At 51.5% G+C, this 21397-nt stretch overlaps 8 protein-coding genes across 8 annotated transcripts; 4 read left to right on the top strand and 4 right to left on the bottom strand.

Annotated features, from left to right (window-relative positions):
* Positions 1-383: 383 nt before the first annotated feature.
* Positions 384-2956, top strand: BC939DRAFT_488680 (uncharacterized protein). Its single transcript, XM_051559383.1, has 3 exons — positions 384-931; positions 1019-2180; positions 2295-2956. Exons 1-3 carry the CDS (start codon positions 514-516, stop codon positions 2665-2667), a joined length of 1953 nt encoding a protein of 650 aa, XP_051417970.1. The 5' UTR covers positions 384-513; the 3' UTR covers positions 2668-2956.
* On the bottom strand, positions 2880-4397 carry BC939DRAFT_434519 (inosine triphosphate pyrophosphatase). The gene is made up of 7 exons (XM_051553380.1): positions 4344-4397; positions 4219-4230; positions 4046-4120; positions 3875-3939; positions 3709-3782; positions 3459-3603; positions 2880-3333 (listed from the first exon to the last, which is right to left on the bottom strand). The coding sequence occupies exons 1-7, from the start codon at positions 4363-4365 to the stop codon at positions 3133-3135; spliced, it is 594 nt and encodes a 197-aa protein (XP_051417971.1). The 5' UTR covers positions 4366-4397; the 3' UTR covers positions 2880-3132.
* On the top strand, positions 4376-6978 carry BC939DRAFT_434520 (uncharacterized protein). The gene is made up of 5 exons (XM_051553381.1): positions 4376-4421; positions 4545-4857; positions 4987-5367; positions 5475-5803; positions 5901-6978. The coding sequence occupies exons 2-5, from the start codon at positions 4807-4809 to the stop codon at positions 6832-6834; spliced, it is 1695 nt and encodes a 564-aa protein (XP_051417972.1). The 5' UTR covers positions 4376-4421; positions 4545-4806; the 3' UTR covers positions 6835-6978.
* A 113-nt stretch (positions 6979-7091) lies between these two features.
* On the bottom strand, positions 7092-8096 carry BC939DRAFT_498232 (uncharacterized protein; the record flags this gene model as incomplete). Its single annotated transcript, XM_051559788.1, has 4 exons — positions 7092-7211; positions 7650-7715; positions 7915-7938; positions 8091-8096. 4 exons carry the CDS (start codon positions 8094-8096, stop codon positions 7092-7094), a joined length of 216 nt encoding a protein of 71 aa, XP_051417973.1.
* A 256-nt stretch (positions 8097-8352) lies between these two features.
* Positions 8353-10814, top strand: BC939DRAFT_434524 (uncharacterized protein). Its single transcript, XM_051553382.1, has one exon. It carries the CDS (start codon positions 8384-8386, stop codon positions 10769-10771), a length of 2388 nt encoding a protein of 795 aa, XP_051417974.1. The 5' UTR covers positions 8353-8383; the 3' UTR covers positions 10772-10814.
* Positions 10815-13229, bottom strand: BC939DRAFT_434525 (uncharacterized protein). The gene has a single exon (XM_051553383.1). The coding sequence runs from the start codon at positions 13041-13043 to the stop codon at positions 10845-10847; it is 2199 nt and encodes a 732-aa protein (XP_051417975.1). The 5' UTR covers positions 13044-13229; the 3' UTR covers positions 10815-10844.
* Positions 13230-13860: 631 nt separating this feature from the next.
* Positions 13861-16845, bottom strand: BC939DRAFT_472409 (FAS1 domain-containing protein; the record flags this gene model as incomplete). Its single annotated transcript, XM_051558276.1, has 4 exons — positions 13861-14813; positions 14929-15366; positions 15452-16216; positions 16311-16845. The coding sequence occupies 4 exons, from the start codon at positions 16843-16845 to the stop codon at positions 13861-13863; spliced, it is 2691 nt and encodes an 896-aa protein (XP_051417976.1).
* A 2116-nt stretch (positions 16846-18961) lies between these two features.
* BC939DRAFT_390873 (uncharacterized protein) lies at positions 18962-21100 on the top strand (the record flags this gene model as incomplete). The annotated part of the gene is made up of 2 exons (XM_051551922.1): positions 18962-20806; positions 20906-21100. 2 exons carry the CDS (start codon positions 18962-18964, stop codon positions 21098-21100), a joined length of 2040 nt encoding a protein of 679 aa, XP_051417977.1.
* Between the last annotated feature and the right edge of the window lie 297 nt (positions 21101-21397).

Genomic DNA, 21397 nt, shown 5'->3' on the forward strand with positions numbered 1-21397 from the left:
TGCACTTACAGATCTACTGCTCAAAGAAACCTTATTTCATTAAATTGATTCTCAAGTATTCAGAAATATATCTTGCGGTTCGCCAGTGATTTGGACTCTATGCCCGGCAGTAGCCTTTATGAGAACAAAGTGCATTCAGGGCAGCGAATGAGATGCGCCCATTGGTTGAGAGCCATCAAACTAACTTTTAGACGCCATGTCCAACCGCCCAGGGACAGACCCCATTCGACGACTCAACAGACCCTATCCGCATAAAGGGTTCGACCAACTTCAGGTACATGCACATCCATGCACATGTACAACACATACTGTGCCAGGTACCGTCAACCACCCATCTACTCATGAGTATAAAGAGAGCCAGGTTTCTTTTTTTTTTCTTCCCTGGACACCTTTCCTTCCCCTCCTTTCATCACAAACCTTACCCTTGCTAACGCAAGAGTCTCCAGCCATCCGCCCCATTCCAACCCTTGTCAGGGACTATTATTAAAGAACCATCTCCTTCCCCAATCAGTCATGAAGCTCACCTCCATTCTCTCGCTCGCCGTCGCCCTATGCGTCGTCTCTTCCGATGCTGCCGCTGCCCCAAAACACCCCGCAAAGTCCGATCCCTGCAGCGATCTTGCTGCCCAGGCCCTTAATGCAACATCATCGCTCTCGTTCAAGGCCGTCAAGGGTTGCTACGAAGCCCAGGCATTCAACCGCGACGTTGCTGTCAAGACCCTCGCTTCCCTCGAGAGTCTGCTTGGGAACTTTTACGCCTTCACGGACATCGCCAGGTCCCACACTGGCTCCCCTTTCCAGTCTCCCCGAGTCGACCTTCTGGCTGGACTGAAGAAGATCGGTGCCAAGAAGTGGAAGACTGATTACGACTTCCAAATGGCCATTTACTACTTGCTAGCCTCCGTTAATGATGGTCATCTGGCCTACCTGAGTAAGCAACGTTCTATATTATCAAAGAATTAATTGCTCATGGATTTGTGCGTTTGGCTAATCACTCTATACACACATTTACATATAGGTAACTGCTACCGCACCGCCAGGTTTACTCAACCCATCGCGCTCTATGCACCTGTGGTGAACGGCAAGCAATCTGTGCGTATCTTCAGCGCCGATGCCACCCAGCCTGGTGTTCCTCAGTCGGCCATTGTCGACTGCGAGGTCAAGACCATCGATGGTGTCCCCGCCCTGAAGGCTGTCCAAGACTTTGTCGATCGCACCTCTGGTATCGCCAAGGACCCCAGCATTCGTTTGACCGACGCCCTGGCCAGTGTTTTCTGGTCTAAAGATTGGAGCGTTTCCGCTGGTGCCTTCTCGAAACGCTGGATCGTTCCTGAGAAGGAGACCATGGAATACACTCTTCAGTGCGGCTCATCCCACACGCAGAAGATCAAGGTGCCATGGACCATTAACCCAATCACAAGCACCATCAAGTTCAACTCGTTCAATGACACAAAGTCCTACTGGGCCTCCCAGTGCTTGGCTGCGCCCAAGAACAATGACCAGTCGAGTAACCGTCATCCTGATCATAAATCGAATCTGGCACCTGCTACGATTCTGTTCCAGGAACGTGGATCCACCAAGGTGCCAACGCCCCGCCGAGACGGTCTTACCGACTCCGGATTTATTACTAAGGCTACCCAGGTCTTTGCCTCCGCCACCAGTGCGTTTTACACCATCAACAAGTCCGATACTTGTGTCCTTGTGATCGCCACCGAATCAGTCCCTAACAAGGCTGAGTACACTCAGTTCCTCAAGGGAGTCGAGATCTTGCGCGACGCTGGATGCAAGAAGCTGGTATTTGATTTCACCAACAATGGAGGCGGCAGCATCGATTTTGCCTACTTTATCAATGCCCTCTTCTTCCCTGAAGCCAAGCCCTACTTCTCACAGGATCTCCGATCTGGTGCCTATGTCCAGGGTGTTGCTAAGCTGGCCATCAAGGAAGCTAGTGTTGGGAACTCTCTTTTTGATGCCCGTGGATGGGTTAGCTCAAAGACTGGTGAGCTCTTCACCGATGCCTCCATGTTTACCAAGGGCGTCAAGTACAACCGTGGTGGCAGGACTGATACCTACACTCAGCGAAATTTCTTTGGGACTGGTTGGACTCTTCTGCCCTTGCCCCAGAATCGCACTTTGTCCTGGAAGGCTGAAGACATGGCCATCATCACCAACGGTTTCTGGTAAGGAAAAAGTATCGGTTGCGGCGGCCCACCTTCCCCCCCCCCCCCCCCTCTTTTTCTTTTCTTCATGCGCTGACATATTCATCACTCCAATCGCGACCTTCATTCATATAGTGGATCTGCTTGCACCATGGTTGCGACCCGCTTCAACATTGTCCACAAGGTCAAGACCTATGTGATCGGCGGTATTCACAAGCGTCCCATGGGCTATTTCTCTTTCCCCGGTGGATTTGTCTACCAGAACGACGACATTGTTGAGGATATTCAAAGTCTAAATTACACCGCCAAAGGCGGCCCCTCTTACCTGCCCTCGAACTCGATTGCCAGCATTGCCATGGGCGAGCTCTACGCCTCGGACGCCAGCACCGTTCCCCTCGAGTACGACTACAAGTATTTCAGTGCCCAAGTCCATCTGGACCAGGACCCAGTCCTTGCGAGACATCCCGATAACGTCTGGGTCAAGATCGCTGGTGACTTCAAGCACTAAATGACTTAGATCGCCAGGTTGATACGAAATAAAATAGGTATCGCTTTGCTGCATGGAGCATAATAGTTTCTTTCTTGCTAAACGTAACAGAAATGATTTTCAGGTTTATATATTGCCTAGTTGCTCTCCTGGTGTCTCGTGTCTATGGACAGGAATAATAAACCACTTTTGTCTTTTGATGCAGGCTCATGAACCCGCGAAGTGAAGTTGTTGGTGAAAGCAATTGATCATCTAGACATCCTTATATCCGACAAAAAAAAACAAAAAAAAACAAAAAAAAAAGTCATACGACGCGATAGTTCATCAATTGAGCACTACTGCATACATGTTCTGGGATTTGGGCTGCCACTTTCACATCGTCAACTAAGCGATTGTTGCCTTGACCACAGAAAACATATTTGAGATGCTTGATAAAGTGGATTATTTACAATTCCTAATGGGATGTTAATGGGTGTCGCCTCGTGTTTATTCCATAACGGCAAGCGACTTGCGGAGTTCCAGCTCCCTCTCAAGGTACTGGCGCAACTTGGCGACAGCAACGCATCTGTGTGACATGGCATTCTTGACTGCCGAGTCCATCGAGGCGTAGGTACCATCTTGACCATCGGGCTTGAAAATGGGGTCCCACCCAAACTTCCTTGGTCCAACAGGATCCACAATTGAGCCCTGATATGCGTAGAGGCAAAAATGAAGAGTCAGTACGTGGAGTAATTTTGGGATATTTTGGGATATGGCCATGACTCATGCTGAGGTGGCCGTGGGAGACAAAAGCACTATCGCTGCGCCCATACCTTCACGCTTCCTTCAAACAGGATGGGTTCGGACCCAGGGCCAGTGGTATAGGCAATGGTACAGTATGCCATTGCAGATTTGTCAGTGTACCCCTCCAGCATCTTCACCAGTCCCTCGAGGCCAATGCTCTCCAAGAACCACTTACTAAGGTGAGAAAAAAGGAATAGGGTTAGCGCGAGTTGTTAGAGATATACAAGATGACGTTGTGTTGGTTGAGTTCAGGACATCGATTAGAAAAAAAAGCCTTACATGTAAGGGCCGGGAAGGCCTTTGAGGGCATCGAATCCAAGTCCGGTGTCTTCAACGTAAACAGGGCCCTTAGTCTAAAGATAAAAACAGCGCAAGGATTAATTACGGAGCTCATGAATCTTGTCAAAGCCTCTAATTATTGGCGCGATAAGGTATCGCTCTGTACAATTTCAGCGGCCTTCTTGCATTTTTCTCTGGCAATCTCGTAGCTGGATCCCTGAAGCTCAGGTACTGCCATTCAGAACACGGGATTAAAAGACGTTATTAAAACGGCGCAGAGAGAAGCATTTAGACCGAGGCGTTGTTTTTGGTCAATGCAGAAAGTACGCATGCTTACAGTCAACGCTGATCGACTCGAGCTGAAAGTGCTCTCCAAGCAGGGATTGCATCTCCTCGAGTTTGTTCTTGTTGCCTATCGAGATTTAGGGCATTACAATGAGCGTCGACTCCAAGGATTGATTGGGGCCGGTCCTTGCGGAGTGGTCTGGTCCATTTGCTCTGGGAACATACCTGTCACGAATACTGAGGGATATACCAGGAAGCAGTATAAAGGTCAAGTCCAGGAAAAGCTAGTTAGAGTATGAATGAGTAGCAGCTGCGTCTCATGCAAACAATTTTGGTAGAGGATAACATACAGAGCTTCTGCTTTTGTTCCATTGTGTGAACTGCGTGATGATTGAATGAGTCCAGGAACGGAGGAACAAAAGCTCAAGGTAAATTTTGGTGGCACAGAAAAGGAGAGACAACAGTGTAGCCACCCTTAATGAAATGGGTCGCTTGATTGACTGCTGAAAACGATAAACAACAACCTTATTTTTTTTTTTTTTTTATTGCAGACCTTCAAGTCCGCAACTCGCCCACTTCCTTTCCCTCGCTCCTTTGTCCTGTTCACTCCACCTCTCTTTCGCTTTCTCCTCTTCACCTCCCCGACTCTCTGTGTTCGAGTATCGCCTCTTTACTCCGTTACCTTCCTACACTTGGGAAGCTCTTTTTCCACCCAACTCTCTACTCTCTTTCTCTCTCTGAGAGGCGCTCGACTCTCGGTATCAACCACAAGTACTGTTCTTTAAAGGAGAAAAGCAACCGAAAGCACTCAACATGGAAGAAAAGCTGCAGGAAAAGTTTGCTCTTGTGCAGCAGATGAAGAGGGTAAACATATCGCAGTCCAAACCGGCTGTCTCTTTCCCACTGCACTCCGAATGGCTCTTGGCCGGGTTGTTCTTCAAGTGTTCACTTTCCTCGTATTAAGCTTACTGTCGTCCTTATGTGAATCAACAGGAAAAGGAGCTTAAAGAGGCAAAGGCAAGAGAATCTCAACCCTTTGATATCTTTGCGATCGCAGGAGTCACTCTACCAAGCAGCGGCTTGGGTGGACTCAACATGACCATTCGCCACGATGGACCCTCCGCTGCTGGAGCGACAATTGGCTCGGTTAAGCGACCACGCAAAGACAGGACCAGCTTGATGAACAACGAGATAGCAGGGTCCAGCCGACAAAGGCCGTCCTCCGCTGCAGACGGCACCGCTGGTGGTGATCGTCCAGAGGACACCGCGAGTAGCCAGAACACAAAGTTGAAGCGATCATCCATGGCGGCCAACCCAAACGATTCACAGGATTCTGCTCGTTCAAGAGGTACTGGACGCAACAACACATCCCTGGTAAGTGCCATGTGGATTTACCAATGTGAGTCCTTTGGACTCGACCGTACTCTATACAAACACTCTTGTTGCTCATATCACGCCCATTCTGCTGCATCGCTCCTTAGGACTCCTCGCATGGATCTGCCATTGTTCAACAATTTTCACAAGATTCGTCTCCTCTCGAGCCAGCTACCAGGAACAGTAACAGGAGTTCCAGTACGGCGACTCCACCCACACCCATCCCTTCGCCCAAAACGGACAGCAGTAGTCGGCGCAACTCGGGATCGGCCTCGCCTACCAAGATGCTGGCCAAAGACATGACCCACAACGTGCAAAGCCGGTCGGGAAGCGTTGATGAGAATGAAGAAATGGTGGTCGATATGTTTGGGCGTTCGGTCCCTCGGTCGAGACATCATTCCTCAGACGAAGGGTCGGACTCCGAAAGCGAGAGCGCGTAAGTCGCCATGCCTGCATCCTGCGCATTCCACGCATTTTATACTTTATTCTTTTTCTATAAGCGTACTGACATGGCTTTGCAATCTGTTATCCAGTCATCCTCGCCGAAGACGCAAGCGAAATGAGGAAGATGAGATGGATCGTTATCGACCTTCCTACCGTTCTGGCAGATATGGTTCCAGGTCCCGATCCCGTTCTCGATCCCGTTCCCGGTCACGCTCACCTGGCCGTCGCCAATACTATCGGAGGTCTCGATCGCGTTCTGTCAGTCCTTACTACCCACACTCCAGAGATGGCGGGGATCGGCGACGAAGGATCGGCGGGCGACGTGGCGGAGACAGAGACGGTCGTGATCGTCATTCTGGCGATGAAATGCCTGTGAATCCAGCAGCAGAGGCGGATCCTTACCTGGCGGCGAGTCGCTATTTGGATACTGCATTCTACCCCACCAAGATCTATGTCGGAAATCTACCCAGCTCGGTTTCCTTGACCAGCTTACGAACATTGTTTGCACCATTTGGCGACATCGAGGACATGAATCTGGTCGAGGGCAAGGATTTTGGATTCGTGACCTATGTCGAACCAACAGCAGCTCATCAGGCACTGATCAAAATGAACAGCGCCATGATCGATGGAACCTATATCCGTGTGAACAGGGCCAAGATCCCAGAGCGGAACCGCCGTGGGTTTGCTGGCGTGGCATGGATGGATGAGGACGGCGAACTTGCGAGACTGGAGGAGGAGCAGCATCAGCAGGCGGCAGCCATTGCTGGTGGACTGACTACTGGCTCTGGAAGTCAACACAGGGCACCAGGAGACGGTATGGCGACGCTCGACCAATCTCTCGAGGAGTCATCTCCTGTATCTGTTCGCCCAGTTCATCAACTCCCAGCCAGACCTCGCTCGCCCAAGCTGCCACCCAAACCGACTGGTGCTGCCCTGTACCCGCCCACAGGCACGGACCCTCGTGCCGCCATGGCTGCCAGTCGCGGAGCGGGACGACAGATTTTACGATACGACGACCTTTAGATTTACGATGCTGACCTGTACTATTTACTTAACGGGATCATCAGGAGATGAAGCATGTCCCATCTGTAACATTATCAACCACACACGAATGCATTTATGCTCATCGAGATCAAAAGGTTTGTATTTTACAAAATAAAAAAAAAGCTATTCATCTTTGAGCTTGTAATCTACTGCGTGTCTTTATTTTTTGGTTGTGCTCAAAAGGTAGGACTACGTGCCAATCGATAAGGGTCATCCAAGGGAGCAGCAGCAGCAGCTTACTTCTGCTGGATCGCAGGCTTGGCGTTGACGGCGACAAAATGGTAGACGACAATAAGGAACATGGCGGCACAGCAGAGTCCATTGACAAGAGCTGTCAACTGGTTATCGTCAATCATCTACTTGGAGCAAAAAATTGCGCGAAGAGCGTTAGCGCGGTCCTTCAGTCGCAATAAAGGCAAGGAAAGGCAACAGAGTCCACGTTGATCGTCTTGGACGTCCTGACGCTGTAACTCATTGGTCTGTATTCTTTCCGTACCTTTGGAGATTATGCTGATTCAGAAACGTGGAGTAGGATGGGACGGGATGGAGAAGGCGCGAAGCCAAAGACGTACCGTGCACAAAGCAGTGGTTTCTCTATTTGCATGGCCATTAGAAAGGCAATATCTCCCTAATTACACGTACCCTACATTTGCAAGCTTTTGCGTGGAGAACCAATGCAGCATAATGAACGGAAACACCATTTGGACCTTCGAAATGACCTAAACACACCTACTGCAACGACACTGTCTGCTTCAGCAGCCTGAGATTTGCTTCCAATTGAGCTGGCTGCTTACTCCAACGGATCTCAAGAGTCGCATGCTCTTCTGCCGCGACTGAATCTTGAACCTCGCAAAGCCCAACTAATCGAACATCAACCGAATTCCTCTCGGAAGTCTCGCTCAAATACCACATCCATGTCCGATACCTCGTCATCGAAAAACCCGCGGCCCCAATGGTCCTTATCCAACAGCACTAGGAAGATTTTTAAAGGATGAATCTTAAATCCTCAACTGCGCTGCCCGAGCATTATCGGCCTCCAAATCACGCCCGACGACCTACATGGACGCTGGCATCGCTTTTTACCTGTTAGTGGACGAAAGCGAGGAGTAGAAGAATGTCAGCGTAGGGTGGGCAGCAGTGCATTAATTGGACCGAGCACATCCCAAGGCGATTGAAAGGATGGTGATCCACATAGAGAATACACACGCGCCATTGCAGGAATAAAGACCGCTTACCTTCATACCGTCTACGTCCACATCCACATTTGCATTTCTATTGCCACCCAAAACTGGCGATATTTTCAGGTCTTACCGTGCGGCGAGCCAGACGACGGTGGAGGAGTATTTATTCGGTCTGTAAAGTCCAAACTGACGGCACCCGAAATTATGGCACACTGGGAATAGAGGCGTCTAAAAACTTTAAACAGGATAGAGTGGGATGCTATGCTGAGCTGAAAAAGCAGGTACAAACCGCTTGCAAAAGGGGCACACAGCACAAACCGTTTGGTGAACCAGCACAAGCCTGTTGTATGCAGCTCAGATCTCTGCTATGCACTGCCACCCAGGATGTCTCTCTTGGTCGACTCATCGCAGCTGCATGGCGCAGTCTTTCCCATCTAAAACCCAACTCCTTGCCATTGCTCGCTACTGATGCCCGGGCCTCTCAACCAATGAACCTGATCGAGTACTTCCGCAGATGGGGCCCGAGTGCCGGTCTGTCTGTATCGGACCCCTCCAGCACAACTGTCCAGTTGGCACAGCAGGAACAGCTGCAAAATCAAGTGCCACCGTACCCGTTACGTATCGACAACAGCAGTAATGCTCGCTCACTGCTGCTTCTACCCGAAATCCTCGACCCCGTATTCTCTCAACTTGACTGCAAATCCATCCTCGCTGTCCGACTAGTCTGCAAGCAGTGGGGATCGATTGCACGCCATTGTCTCACGATACGAGCGCTGTGGAAACATGACCTGTCCAACCTGGAAAAGAAGAGTCTCGGTGCAAGAATGACATTCTTTGATGCATTGGAGGTTGTGTGTGGAAGCGACGATTGGATCAAGAGGAACGGCGCCGCGGACGAGGACAGCGACGCTGGCGCCAGCAATAGCACCGGAGTCTCGACAGTGTCGACCAAGAAACACGAGTCACTGCAGGATTTGATCCCCGAGCCCATTCTTATTCTTATGGCCAAGGACAACGCCGCGGCAGCTGACGCTGACCGGATCCGGCTGCGCAAATTGACCCTGAGAATGGCGAGCGATCTCTGCAATTATCTCGACATTTGGTTGCCGCTGTTTCCTTTGACCACATCCTTAGAGCTCAATGACCTTGTCAAGACCGAGATCCGGCTTTATGACATCCTAAAGGCCCTTCCAAACCTGAGATCGCTTACTGTCGAGTACGCCATGAGTGGCGATGTTTCCTGGAATCCGCAACAGCAAGGTCTCCAGATCCCGTCCCAGGAGGAATACATCAACAGTGTCTCTACCTGCTACGCGAAAATTACCTATCCGCCCTTTACCCACAAATTCCTTGAAATCCTGATTCTGCGACATGTCAGGACAAGTCAAGCATATCTGGTGTCATTGCTGGAGGCGCTACCGAACCTTCGAGAGCTCGAGGTACGGCTCATGAAGCTCTGCGAGAATCCTGATACTGAGGAGTTGAATTTTAATCGACAGCGCCTGCACAAGACATTGGCCAGGTCGGCCCCACTTCTCGAATCCTTCCACTTTTCACTGTACCATCATGTGCTGACCTTGGAGGAGGCCATCGACCTGAGAGATCATTTTCCATCACTAAAGTCTTTCAGTGCTGTGGGCAAGGATATGGATGACCAAGGCAGGGGCAATCAAATGATTATACTGAATCACTATGCGAACTACCTGACTAAGCTCGAGATCTTGTGCTATACTGAGAGTCAATGCGACAAATTTGTCGAGGCTTTGCATCGGTTCTTGTGCAGTGCCCGGCATTTGAAACATTTGATCGCCCCCAAGGTGAGGATGTGGGCCGAGTATATGGACATGGAGCCAGTTCGCGACACGCCTGATGATTCCAGCTCGGAGGACGACAACAACCAGGTACCTGACCAAGGCTACTATCGACCCAGGAGCAAAAGGATCCCTAAATCGTTCAGGTGGAGGGTCCATATGAGAACGTGGGCATGTCGCGACCTCGAAACGCTGCATTTGGGATTTTGTGCGCGGTTCGGGTACAGCAACGAGGCTAAGTGTTCAAGAGTCGTGTTCGGGTACATCTCGAGGCATTGCCCCAATTTGAAGGATCTGTCGGTCGTACGGACTGCACTTAATCTGAAACTCGAAGGTGGACTTTGCCTCCTGACAAGGCTGAAGGACCTGGAGAGGCTGAAGATTGTGGGGTACACAAGGTATTTTAATCTCGAACCTGAGGATGTGAACTGGATCGGACACAAGCAGGGTACAACTTCGACAAGGATCGACAACATCACAACGACAAAGGAAACCATTCCAGGCACAGGATCGGTAGTGGTGGCAGATGCGAGGCTCAAGGACAAAGAGGGCCAGGCGATCGCATCTACTCCTTCAGTCGTTCCTATCTCACCTGATAATCTCGCTAAGGTTTTCGCCAAAGATGAGGAATGGTACACCAGCCAGCTATCGAAGGGACAACATAGGAAAAAACGGATCCAACGAATGAAGAAACATGAAAGGGCAACGCCGCGTTCTACCACTGAAACATCCGCACCGTCAGTGCCTTCAAACATGAAACTTCCGTTCAAGCAGCCTGCCGAGTCAGCATATCGATGCTGGCCTTGTCTGAGATCTTTTGTCCTGGCAGTCGATCCTGAACATCTCTTCAAGAACAAGAGGGACTTGGATCTCATTCCGAAACTTCGACCGGATATCAACTTTTGTGTGAGGCAGTATAATTGAATATACGCAATGAAATATATCAGCAGCGTTCGCTTGTGTATTGTGGATCACATTTATTATTATACATTTTGGTTTACTGTACGCTTGTGCATCTTTGCGCTGGCTCCAAGTCAGGTCGCAGACGCAGAATCAGCTCCTGATTCTGGGAGACTGGAGCTGACAAGGAGACCATTTGGTAGATCTCAAACTTCTCCAGCCTCGGCCAGCAACACGCCTTATTCAGGTCCCTGGACGTATTGGCCGACATCTGCACAAGTTTTTCCAATTGTTTCGCCACATGCTTGACGTTGTCCAGAGTCGTCATCTCAGCCGGATCCAGTTCTTCGAGCTCGTCATCGTCCGTCTTCCTCTCGAGGCGCTCAATAGTGGCACGTAGTGCTGGTGTTGACATGCACATCGAGCTGTGCGTCGACCCTATGGCTGGAGTTACATCTGGTATCGTCGAGGAATTTGTACTCACGGCAACCGAGTTGTGTGGCACAGTCCGTATGCGTTTCAAATCCTCGATCAACGCCCTGACTCTTGATTCCCTTGCACTCTTGCTGATGCCCGCAACGCCCTTGCTCATCCTCTGAACCGCCTGCAGTGCACCCGCAAATCCTCCAAGTAAACTGTATCGTGCGTTGTTCTGCTGCATACTACAGCCGTGGTTACTGCTATGCCCGCTGTTGATACTGCTACTAACGCTGTTCCTGCTTGGTTTATCGTCAATCATGCCAAGGCATATCCACTCAAGATCATGCTCCCGCACAAATGGCTGCAGACTTGTACAAATCCTGAGTCGCCGCAGCCGCCGACATCGCGTGAGCAACGGCAGACCCGCAAAGATATCCGCATGCAGGTACATGCGCTCGATTGCAATGTCCTCCAGCTGTGGACAGAGCCTGGAAATGTATCCGAATATCCTGCGGGAGGCGCCCGTTTCTTCAGAGGCGGGGAGCGGCGAGATGGACTCGATTGTCACGTACAGAGTACGTAGATTCTTGCACGCCCAGATGGGTTTGTCATAGATGTTTGACGGAGACCCATTCAATGCCGGGAGCTTGAGAATGAATTTTTCCAGAGGGAGTCGAACCCGGTACGCCTTGAGGTGCAACAATAATGGCGCCTGGCATAGATAGTCATGAAGCAAGCCCCCTAGTTCGACGCTATAGAAGTATCCGAAGCACTCGATCTCGAGGTTCGTCAATCGATCCGCAATGATCTCCAGAGTCCCGGTCTGCAAATCTCGGGCAGGCAAGGACATGGACTGTATCTTGGAGAACATGCCGCGAACTTGGGTGGCATCCGGGATAGTCATAGGACAGCCCGAGATTGAGAAATGGAGGTGAATCAATTCTGGGCAGGTCTTTGCTAAAAAGACGACTAAGCTCTGTCGGTCGATCGAAGCCTCTGCGAACTCAAAGTTAGCGATCAGATGCATGAGTTCAAGGGAACGCAGGTTGGGCATGGCACTTAGGACGATTTCAAGCATGGTTTGGTCGACGATCAGGCGTCGAAGCGCTAGTGTGCGCAGTTTGAGGATATGGATGGGTCGTTGTTGCTTCCAGAGCTGCTGTTCCCGGGTTCTCCAAGTGATGGTGGTGTTGCGCTTGTAAGTAAAAGGTTTGGATTCGGATGACTCGATGACGAGTTCCTCGAGCCCTGGGAGGCTCTCGAAGATGCAACTCAAGTCGACGACTCCAGGAGTGAGGTGCTCGAGACGGAGGGAGACGACGCCCCAGAAGCCGTGACACTGGCGTATCAATGGATCCCACCTCTGATTAAAGCAGTTCCATCCAGCAAAGACGATAGTCCGCCAAGGTAGTTCGTCTGTGATGCTGCTGTCATTGTGGACGAAGGAATTGCCTCTCCTGTTCTCAACAAGGATGGTGATGGCCTCCTGGAAGCGTTCCCAGGCCTGGTCGACATCCTGCTCAATGCCCGAGTGAAAGGCGGGGAAGGTTCTCTTGTCCTGAGCGTAGCAGTATAGGGTCTTGATTTGGGCGGAACCGAGTCTGGAGAGTCTGGCCAGCTGGTCGTCGAGCGCGAGGGTGTCCTTCCAGAGGACGGAGCCCTGGATCAGGGAGACACTCATGGCACGCCAGAGACGGTTGACCCCGCTGGAGCGGTGCTGAAGGTCATGCTGGGAGAGGTAAGAGAATATCTCTTGGAGGATTTCAGGGATTTGTGTTGCCAACGAAGGTTTCGGCGGGCGCACACTCCCTGGAGAGGCGGAGGAGTGCGGTTTAGTGGCGAAGGCAAACTCGCGCCAGTGCCTGAGAAATTCCATTGCGAGTGGGTTTAATGGTAGTTTATCGTGCCTGTTGTGGGTAGGAAGAAGAGGAGGAATGGAATGAAGAAAAAAAAGAAGAAAATGACGAATCAGTCATCAGTGAATGGGGGAGGAGGAGGAGGAGGAGGAGGAGGAGGAGGAGGAAAAGGAGGGGGGGTGTTGAAGTGTTACAGCAAGAGTGAGGATGGGTGCATGGTATGGTCTACTCTGCGGGAATGGGCCCCGTGGTTGATCATCCCCCTCATTCATCACCCTCAACCAACACCCCCAAGCAACCAACCAAAGAAAACCACTGGTGTCATCTGCAGCAGCAGTAGCCACGGATCATCCTTAATTGTTTGCTTGCGTGCTTGCTTAGATGCCCGCGACCTGCGCTCATTCAGTACCGCTCAACGACCTGCTTTTGGCTACTTTTTAGTGTTTAGCTCGATAAATATCCGGCGAGGAGGGCTGCAAGCATGTCGTTCATTTTATCGGTATATATATTCCCCTGCATGTACAAAAGATAGATGGCCATGCTGCACCAAGACTCATGGAGACTAAGGTTGCATGCATGGTTAGATGGCGGGGAGGTAAAAAAAAAAGAAAAAAGAAGAGCAAAGGAGACCGAGGGAGCAACGAGCAACGAGCAACGAGCAATGAGCACCAAGCAGTGTTAGACTCTGTATATCTAAATGTAACCCTACTAGCATGGTTTGCCGCATGGGTTGTTTGTGCATCGTTGCACCGAGGGGGGCGCCTCCTTCATGGTGAGCCTCGACCATTTTTAGTCCGCAGCTAATTGCCGCCATTGTTGTTGTTGTTGTTATTGCTGTTAATTGCGGTTGTTATTGCCGGTGTTGCCGCGCTCACTTCCTGCTCCTTCTATGTTGGCCTGGGCTGCCTCAGCTGCTAAGGTGTCTCCTGACGCAGCGACATCCGCCACAGGTTCAGCCTGTGCCGCACCCACTCCTACGGACCTCTGGACGTCGTCTCCATTTACATTCTGGGACTCCTCGTCTGTCGCAACAGCCTGGTACCCCTCCAGATGTCGGATCTCCTTCACTAACGCAAAAATCGATAGCGCCGTGAGTGCACACAGGACGGTTGTTCCAAGCAAGCCAAGCACGACGATGCCGATCCAGAACCATGCTGCACTCAGCCCATCAGGGTCTCCAGGCAACAGCACTCGGTCGATTACATAAACAACGCCTCCTGCCTGAGCTGCCGAAACGGTTGACCCTATCGAATGCACTCCACCATTCTCGACTGCCTGTTGCTGTTGCATGCCAGAGCCCGGTCGCTTGTTTCTGTAAAGGGATTCATCAGGCCATGCTGGATGGGCACGACCGCCACCAATGATTCGGGCCTCTTTCGTTGACCGCGCTCCCTTCACTCGGACACCAAAGGTCTTGCCGTCGTGGTGAATGTCCCTATAGCTCAGTCGTGCCTCGTCGTTCAGCATGCTAGCCTCGTCATCGTTAATGTCCTCCTCCAGCTTCAGGACTTTGCCCGGGATCACATGGAGACGAACCAGGCGTGCCACAAACTCGCGATCGCTCAGAGCGGCTTCAAGGCCAGCTTTCTTAAAAGCTTCATCTGTGGGCGCAAAAATGGTAAAGTCTTGCTCCCAGTTCGTCAAAATCCGAGTGATATTCGAGGTCTGGAATGCCTGCAAGAAGTCGGCCGTCCCAGCTCCCTGAAGCACGTTGTAAAGGGTGATGGAGAGCGTGGGGGGCAATGCCACAGATGACACAGTGTGGATGACTCCAGAATCGACCAAAAGATCTACAAGAGTTTTTTAAAAAAAGACAATTAATTTGGTGTATCTCCGCTGCCATCTCGGGGATTAATGTAGACCATTCAGTGTGGTATAGCTTTGTATAACTGTACATATTCGTACCTTTTCCGGTGATTTTACCACCAACCTGTTCCGACCGCTCAAGTCGACCTTCACCGACATAGATGGTTCCTCCATTCTTCTCAATAACTAGATTGCTTCCCTCTGACGTCGGCAAGAGTGTCCTCCCTGGTTTGATGTCGGGCGTATAGTGAGTGTTTTCCACAATGGTATAGCGTGCCACAGCCTCGAGAGCTGCAACCGAAGAATTCCCTTCAAGCATCAGGTAGTTCTTCACAACACCCAGTTCGTCCCAGGCCGGACTTGCTGGCGCAAAGACCGTGATACCACGCGCATCTGACAGTCGTCGATCGAGACCCGTGGCAGTCAAGACATGCGTGAACTCAGAAAGGGAGGCCTCCTTTTTTATCTGCTTGATCAAAGGAAGAGGCAGACCCAAAGGACGACTCACCAGGTAAATGATTGACCTACCAATTTGAACTGTAGACCGTCGAATAAGATTGCAGGCTTGGTTGGCATGGATGCAAAGAACAGCGAAGCATGAAAGACAGATTGCCATCCTTACCTGGCTCTCCTTTGAGTTCAACCCCATTGATCGACACGACAGTATGCTTGTTATCTTGCCTAACCTGAACCTTGGATCGCTGTGCATCTCCGTTCAATCGCTCCGTATGGAGCTCCGTCGACAGCAGCTGACCGTCCCGGAAACTGGTATATAAGTTCCTGCCTGGCACCACATGGTATTGGAGCACTTCTCTTGACATGTGGAAGGCATTCGAAAATTCATCTGGGAACGTATCGTCCTGAGGCGCAAAGATAGTGTAGCTCGCCGCTGGGTCGTCGATGTAATGGTTAAGTCCTGAATCTCGCAGCGCGTTCACGAAATTGGTGGCGTTTAATCCCACCAGATATTTGGCAGCTGTCCAGACCAGAGCGCTTGGTAACAGCGGACGTGAGACCGTATGGATGACGCCGTTAGAGGCGAGGATGTCAGTCGTCTCGACTTCGGCATTATCGACCAGCAGCTTATCGTCAAGGCTGATCATCAGGTCCTGTCCTTCGAGAGTGGATACGCTGCTGGTGCCAGGTCGAATGTCTTGCTTGTATAGAGTGCCGGCATGGATGTGATGGTGAAATGTGGTTTCGAGATCCTTGCGTCCTTGCTCATGACGGAGGTAGTGCACCTGGATATCGCTTAGTTTCTTGAGCCCGTCTGCAATCGGTGCAAACAGAGTGAACGGTCGGTGTTGACGCAGTAGATCGGTCAGACCAGCAGAGTGGACAATGTTGTATATTGCAGACAATTCGTCATGTTTCTTCATTGTTTCCACTAGATGATAAAAACAAAAACATGACGACAACCAGGAGAGTGTCAGTAACAAGAGAGGAAGAAGGTCATGAAAGACTTTAGGACGGTCCAAAACAAGACTTGCCGAGATCTTCGGGTGGCGATAGTAGGCGATCCACGACATGAACGACGCCATTGTCCGCCTGCCAATCCTTTTCTAGCAACTCGGCGCCTCCGACAAGCAGGCGCACCTTTCGTCCGGGTCTCCAGCTCGGCTTTGAGACTGCAACCAATTGGCCCTCGTTGTGCTCACCGAGATAGCCTTCCCGCACGAGGAGGGTCTCGAGCAGCATGGCATCCCGCAGATTGTCCGTTAAGGTGTTGTCGGGGAGAATATGATACAGGAGTGTCGCCTGGTCCATGCGTCTGCCGCTGTGTTCGGCATCCCACCTGTCGAACGCGGCATTGGTCGGGGCGAAAAACGTGCAGGTCTTGCGTCGGTTGAGGAGGACAATCAGTCTGAGACGCTGTAGCTCCTTGACGAGGCGCGAGAAGCCTGGGTCGGAGGATATGAGGTCGACGACGGTCTTTGTGGCGAGGACCGGGGCGGTGACCGCAAGACAGGAGAAGAGCAGCAGCAGCAGTACTGCAACCGAATTCTGTGGTCTCATGGTTAATGAGGAGTAAGGGCGGTGAATGTCAAGTGAATGGTAGGCGAATGAGAAGCAGCAAAAGAAAGGTGATGCATCGGTTTTTTGACAAAAGCGTTGAGAACAAAGCGACAGCGTGGGGAAGTGTTCATGGTGTTCTCACTAAACAGCCTTGCGCCTTGCAACTAAAGAGTGAAAAGGGGATGACAGCCATTGCAGTTAAAGAAAAGATGACCTTGTAATAAGGGGATGAAACAAGAGCCAATAAAGAATGACCCAACTGAAGACCCATTGTAACCGGGGACGTGCATTCGACAGGATCATGAATTGAGCGAACCAGATCTTTCCGCACCATCAACTTTTTTATTTTTTTATTTTTTTTTGTTCTCTTATCCCTGGCTATGTGCATCCATTAAGAGCGTACAGGAATCAGTAAGGAGCGTTCACCTTTGGTAAAGTGAGCGAGAGTCCTTCGTGCTGACATGGTAGGCTCAAGTGGGCAATGCTGCAGCATGGGAGTGTGAGCCGTGCAGGGACCATATCGCGAGAGTCTTTCTGCGTAAAGTCGAGCAGAGTGCTGTTCAAACATCTAACGAATATCTAGGGGTTTGGTGCTAGCACGCCGGGGCCCCACGTTCTCTTTCCTTATTTGTTTCGAGGCTATAGCAAAACGTGGGTAAACCGGTTCAGATAACACCCGAGTGGCTAAGAATGAGCGAGCCTACTAATGGATAAAGAGCGCCATATGGGATCGGACGAGGCGGATCCAGTCCGTGAGATCAATTGGTGGCGTTTCGAAGCCGACGACAAAGGACAAAGCGCGAAACGAAAAAAAAAAAAAAAAAAAGGTCCGATTACGTACAGACAAACATGCTGCGGTTTCCACAATGTCTACACAAGAAACATGGGGAGGACTGCACTGGAGGAGGGGGCGATGACGACTTGTTGCAGCGGGTGGTTGGATCAATCGCCGCCCTGGAAGAAAGGATAGAGATGAGCACAATTGTGTGCTCGATATGGGAGGCTCAAGGGGCTTTGCCGGGCACAGATGGGGCAGGTGTGTGTGGGATGTGCGTGTGGGATGTGTGTGTTTGTACATCGTTTAATTTCCTCATGCACTCTGTAGACTGTCGGTAGTCTATATTCAGGGGAGACTGCTGCCTGTGCCTGGGTTGGAGCAGTGTACTGTAATACTGTACTGTGCAATCAGGCCGAGTGGGTGGAGTGAGGTCAGGCAAGGGAGGTGGGTGACCCGGAAAAGAAAAGAGGAAAAGGAAATTCCTTTAGGAAGAAGGAAAAAGGAAAAGGAAAAGGGAAAAAGAAAAAAGAAAGAAAAAAAGGCCAATCCAGTCTAATAATATTGATAGGCTTTTTTACCATGCGCTTTTCATTAATGTTGTGCTGTAGTCTGCAGCACGTAGTGCAGGCCACAGTATTAGGTGTGCAGTATTGGTAGTCCACAGTAGACTATCCAGTAGGGCTGTACATGTGTGTATGTGTGTGTGTGTGTGTACATGTGTGTGTATATGTTATTCTTAGTCTATGGATCAAAGACACCCGCCGTCCCATTCGCATTCGGAGATGGAAAGCGGGACAGGAACAGACGACAACGTGGGTGGTGCAGGGCACGGCTGGTTATGTTATCCCTGCCTGTCTCTTTCTCTCTTTCTCTCTCTCTCTCTCTCTCTCTCTCTCTCTCTCTCTCTCTCTCTCTCTCTCTCTCTCTCTCTCTCTCTCTCTCTCTCTCTCTCTCTCTCTTCTCTTTCCTTTCCTACTTCATCTCATACTCCCTTCCCCCCCTCCCTTTAACCAGCACTCGCCCCCCACACCTCCTCTTCTTTTCCACACCCTTCCCCTCCTCTCCCCCTCTCCCCCTCTCCCCTCTACCCCTTCCCCGTAACAGCAACCCGGGTTTATTAATACTTCCGCTGCACCGCCTACCGCCACCGGCCCCCTCCCTTCGTCCTTCATCCTTCCATCCTTCTCGTTCTTTCGTTCTTTCGTTCTTTCGTCTTTCCCTTCAACTCCCCCACTCTCGCCCCTCCCCCTCCCGGCCTTGAACAGGCACACCCCACCAACCACATCCCCAACTGCTTCCACTCTCATCCTCACCCCCCCCAGTCCCAGCCAACACAGCATGTCCGCCTCGGCCTCTCATATACTGCACCGCGGTCGCAGCGTCTTCTCCAAGCTCAACAAAAAGTACCGACTCCCCGCCTCCGCCGCCCTCACCTCCGCCACCTCCGCCTCCACCATCTGCTCCCTCTCCGCGCCCTGCTCCCATGCCGGAGACCTCTTCATCTCCCCGGAACACCCCGCCCTCGACCCCTATGAATCCTCAGCCGACCAATCGACCCACCTCTCACCATCCCTCGACCTCTCCAGGGCCCGGCATCTCTTCGACCTCGGTCAGCGCCTGCTCTTTGGCCGCAGCGGCCATCCCAAGGACGAGCCCGCAGCTGTGGAATACTACCGCCTAGCCTCACAGCTCGGCCATCTCGAGGCCCAGGGCGTCCTGGCCTTCTGTTACGAATTTGGCCTGGGTGTCCAGGCTGATTATGTCGAAGCCGAGCGTCTCTACATCCTAGCCGCAGAAAAGGGCAACGGCCTCTCTCTCTCCCGCCTTGCCTTCCTGCGCAAATACGGTCGTCCCTCCGTCAAGATCGATCGCATCGAATCCGAGTACTGGCAACAAAAAATCAACCAGCAAGGGCCTTCAGCACTCGCTTGGCTCATGGAGGCCGCAGCCGTCGACAGCCACGACTGCTGCCAGTTTGCTCTTGGAGTGTGCTACCACGACGGCGTCGGCGTCGAAAAGAATGCGACCGAAGCCTTTCACTGGTACAGGAAATCGGCAGAGCAGGGCAACGCACGAGGCCAGGGCATCCTTGGTTACTGCTACGGCGAGGGCTTCGGCGTCGAGCGAGATCGGCAAAAGGCCATGTATTGGTATCGCATCGCTGCAGAGCAGGGAGAATCCGTGGCACTCTACAACATCGGGTACTGTTATGAGGATGGTCTGGGCGTCGAGCGCAACCCATACGAAGCCGTCAAATGGTATCGACTCTCTGCAGAGCTCGGCAACGCTTTCGCTCAAAATTCGCTCGGCTATTGTTACGAGGACGGAGTCGGTATTGAGCAGAATCTAGAATTGGCAGCTCTGTGGTACACAAAATCCGCAGAGCAAGGATATCCCTGGGCAGAGTGCAATCTCGGATACTGCAATCAAAACGGAATTGGTGTTCCCAAGGACGACGCCAAAGGCGCTTATTGGTATCGCAAGGCCGCCCTCCAGGGACATGCTCGTGCACAACATAACCTCGGTTTCTGCTACCAGAACGGCATCGGTGTCCCCAAGGACCCTGTCGAAGCAGTCAAGTGGTACATGAAGTCAGCAGAGCGCGGCAACATCTTTGCGTTCCATTCGCTCGGCTACTGCTATCAGAACGGCATTGGAGTCCAGCAAAACTTGGACGAAGCCGTTTATTGGTACTACCTTTCTGCAGAAGAGAACCACGCCCCAGCACAGCTCTCTCTTGGTTACTGCTTCCGTAACGGCGTCGGTGTCCCCAAGGAGCCCAAGGAAGCCGTCAAGTGGTTCTATCGCTCGGCCATTCAAGGAAATGCACTAGCGCAAAACTCGCTTGGATTCTGCTATGAGGAAGGTTTGGGCGTAGAAAAGAGCCGTGAAAAAGCCGTGTTCTGGTACGAAAAGTCGGCGGCTCAGAGCAACCCATGGGCACAGTGCAACCTCGGCTTTTGCTATGCGAACGAGATCGGAGTGCCCCAGAACTACGAGATGGCCGTTAAGTACTACTCCCTGGCTGCTGCCCAGAACCACGCCCGCGCCCAGGATAAGCTGGGGGTCTGTCTTCAACTCGGGCAGGGCATTGCTCAGGATGTCAAGCTTGCAGTCCGATACTTCCGGCTGGCAGCAGAACAGGGACATCTGGCGGGACAATACCATCTCGCCAATGCACTTGTAAGCCTTGATTGATTGTCTTGTTTGATCTTCTTCACTATCCTCCAGATGGTTTTCCATGATCCTGACGGTTCGTTACATTTTTTCCTGGAAACATAGGAAAAGGGCTTGGGCTGCGAAGTCGACCTGGAGGAGGCATCGATGTGGTTTGAGCGTGCAGCAGCGAACGGCTGCAGGACCTCGCACGAGCGGCTGCAGCGCCTCCTCGCACGTTCGTGTCTTGAAAGTGGACTGGGAGTCGCCGAAAGCGGCCTCTTCCTCGGTGCCATCGGGCATTGTGCCCCAGCAGCATAAGGCGCCATTCGCCCCTTATGTTGCCCAGGTTCAGATCCGACTACAGCAAACAGCGGCTACTGTAACGGAGCCAGCAACATCAATATCAGCATCAATAGCGCAGGAACAGGAGCTGGACCAGCACGGACAATTTACGTAACGGAGGTCCGTCCAAGAAACCGATCATAGTCAAGGACTATTATTGTCCCTGGCAGTGTCATTTATCATCCACACCATCTTCACGTTCCCATTATCCTTCTTGGACTCTGGTTCGTCTTTTGCATTGTTGGTCAACAGCCACACTGCCTGTATTACTTC

This window comes from Gamsiella multidivaricata (assembly GCF_025024155.1).
Source record: "Gamsiella multidivaricata strain RSA 2152 chromosome Unknown BC939scaffold_1, whole genome shotgun sequence".
NCBI classification, from domain to species: Eukaryota; Fungi; Mortierellomycota; class Mortierellomycetes; order Mortierellales; family Mortierellaceae; genus Gamsiella; species Gamsiella multidivaricata.

Bases quoted from the DNA above. Each gene is read 5' to 3' on its own strand.
- BC939DRAFT_434519 (XM_051553380.1), bottom strand. From the start codon at position 4,365: ATGGAACAAAAGCAGAAGCTCT. The intron at 3,940-4,045 runs GTAAGCATGCGT...TCTGAATGGCAG, and splicing joins CGAGTCGATCAGCGTTGACT to TACCTGAGCTTCAGGGATCC. The intron at 3,334-3,458 runs GTATGGGCGCAG...TACGCATATCAG, and splicing joins TGTTTGAAGGAAGCGTGAAG to GGCTCAATTGTGGATCCTGT.
- BC939DRAFT_434525 (XM_051553383.1), bottom strand. From the start codon at position 13,043: ATGGAATTTCTCAGGCACTGGCGCGAGTTTGCCTTCGCCACTAAACCG.
- BC939DRAFT_434524 (XM_051553382.1), top strand. From the start codon at position 8,384: ATGCAGCTCAGATCTCTGCTATGCACTGCCACCCAGGATGTCTCTCTT.
- BC939DRAFT_488680 (XM_051559383.1), top strand. From the start codon at position 514: ATGAAGCTCACCTCCATTCTCTCGCTCGCCGTCGCCCTATGCGTCGTC. The intron at 932-1,018 runs GTAAGCAACGTT...ATTTACATATAG, and splicing joins TGGTCATCTGGCCTACCTGA to GTAACTGCTACCGCACCGCC. The intron at 2,181-2,294 runs GTAAGGAAAAAG...TCATTCATATAG, and splicing joins ATCATCACCAACGGTTTCTG to TGGATCTGCTTGCACCATGG.
- BC939DRAFT_434520 (XM_051553381.1), top strand. From the start codon at position 4,807: ATGGAAGAAAAGCTGCAGGAAAAGTTTGCTCTTGTGCAGCAGATGAAG. The intron at 4,858-4,986 runs GTAAACATATCG...GTGAATCAACAG, and splicing joins TTGTGCAGCAGATGAAGAGG to GAAAAGGAGCTTAAAGAGGC. The intron at 5,804-5,900 runs GTAAGTCGCCAT...TCTGTTATCCAG, and splicing joins GACTCCGAAAGCGAGAGCGC to TCATCCTCGCCGAAGACGCA.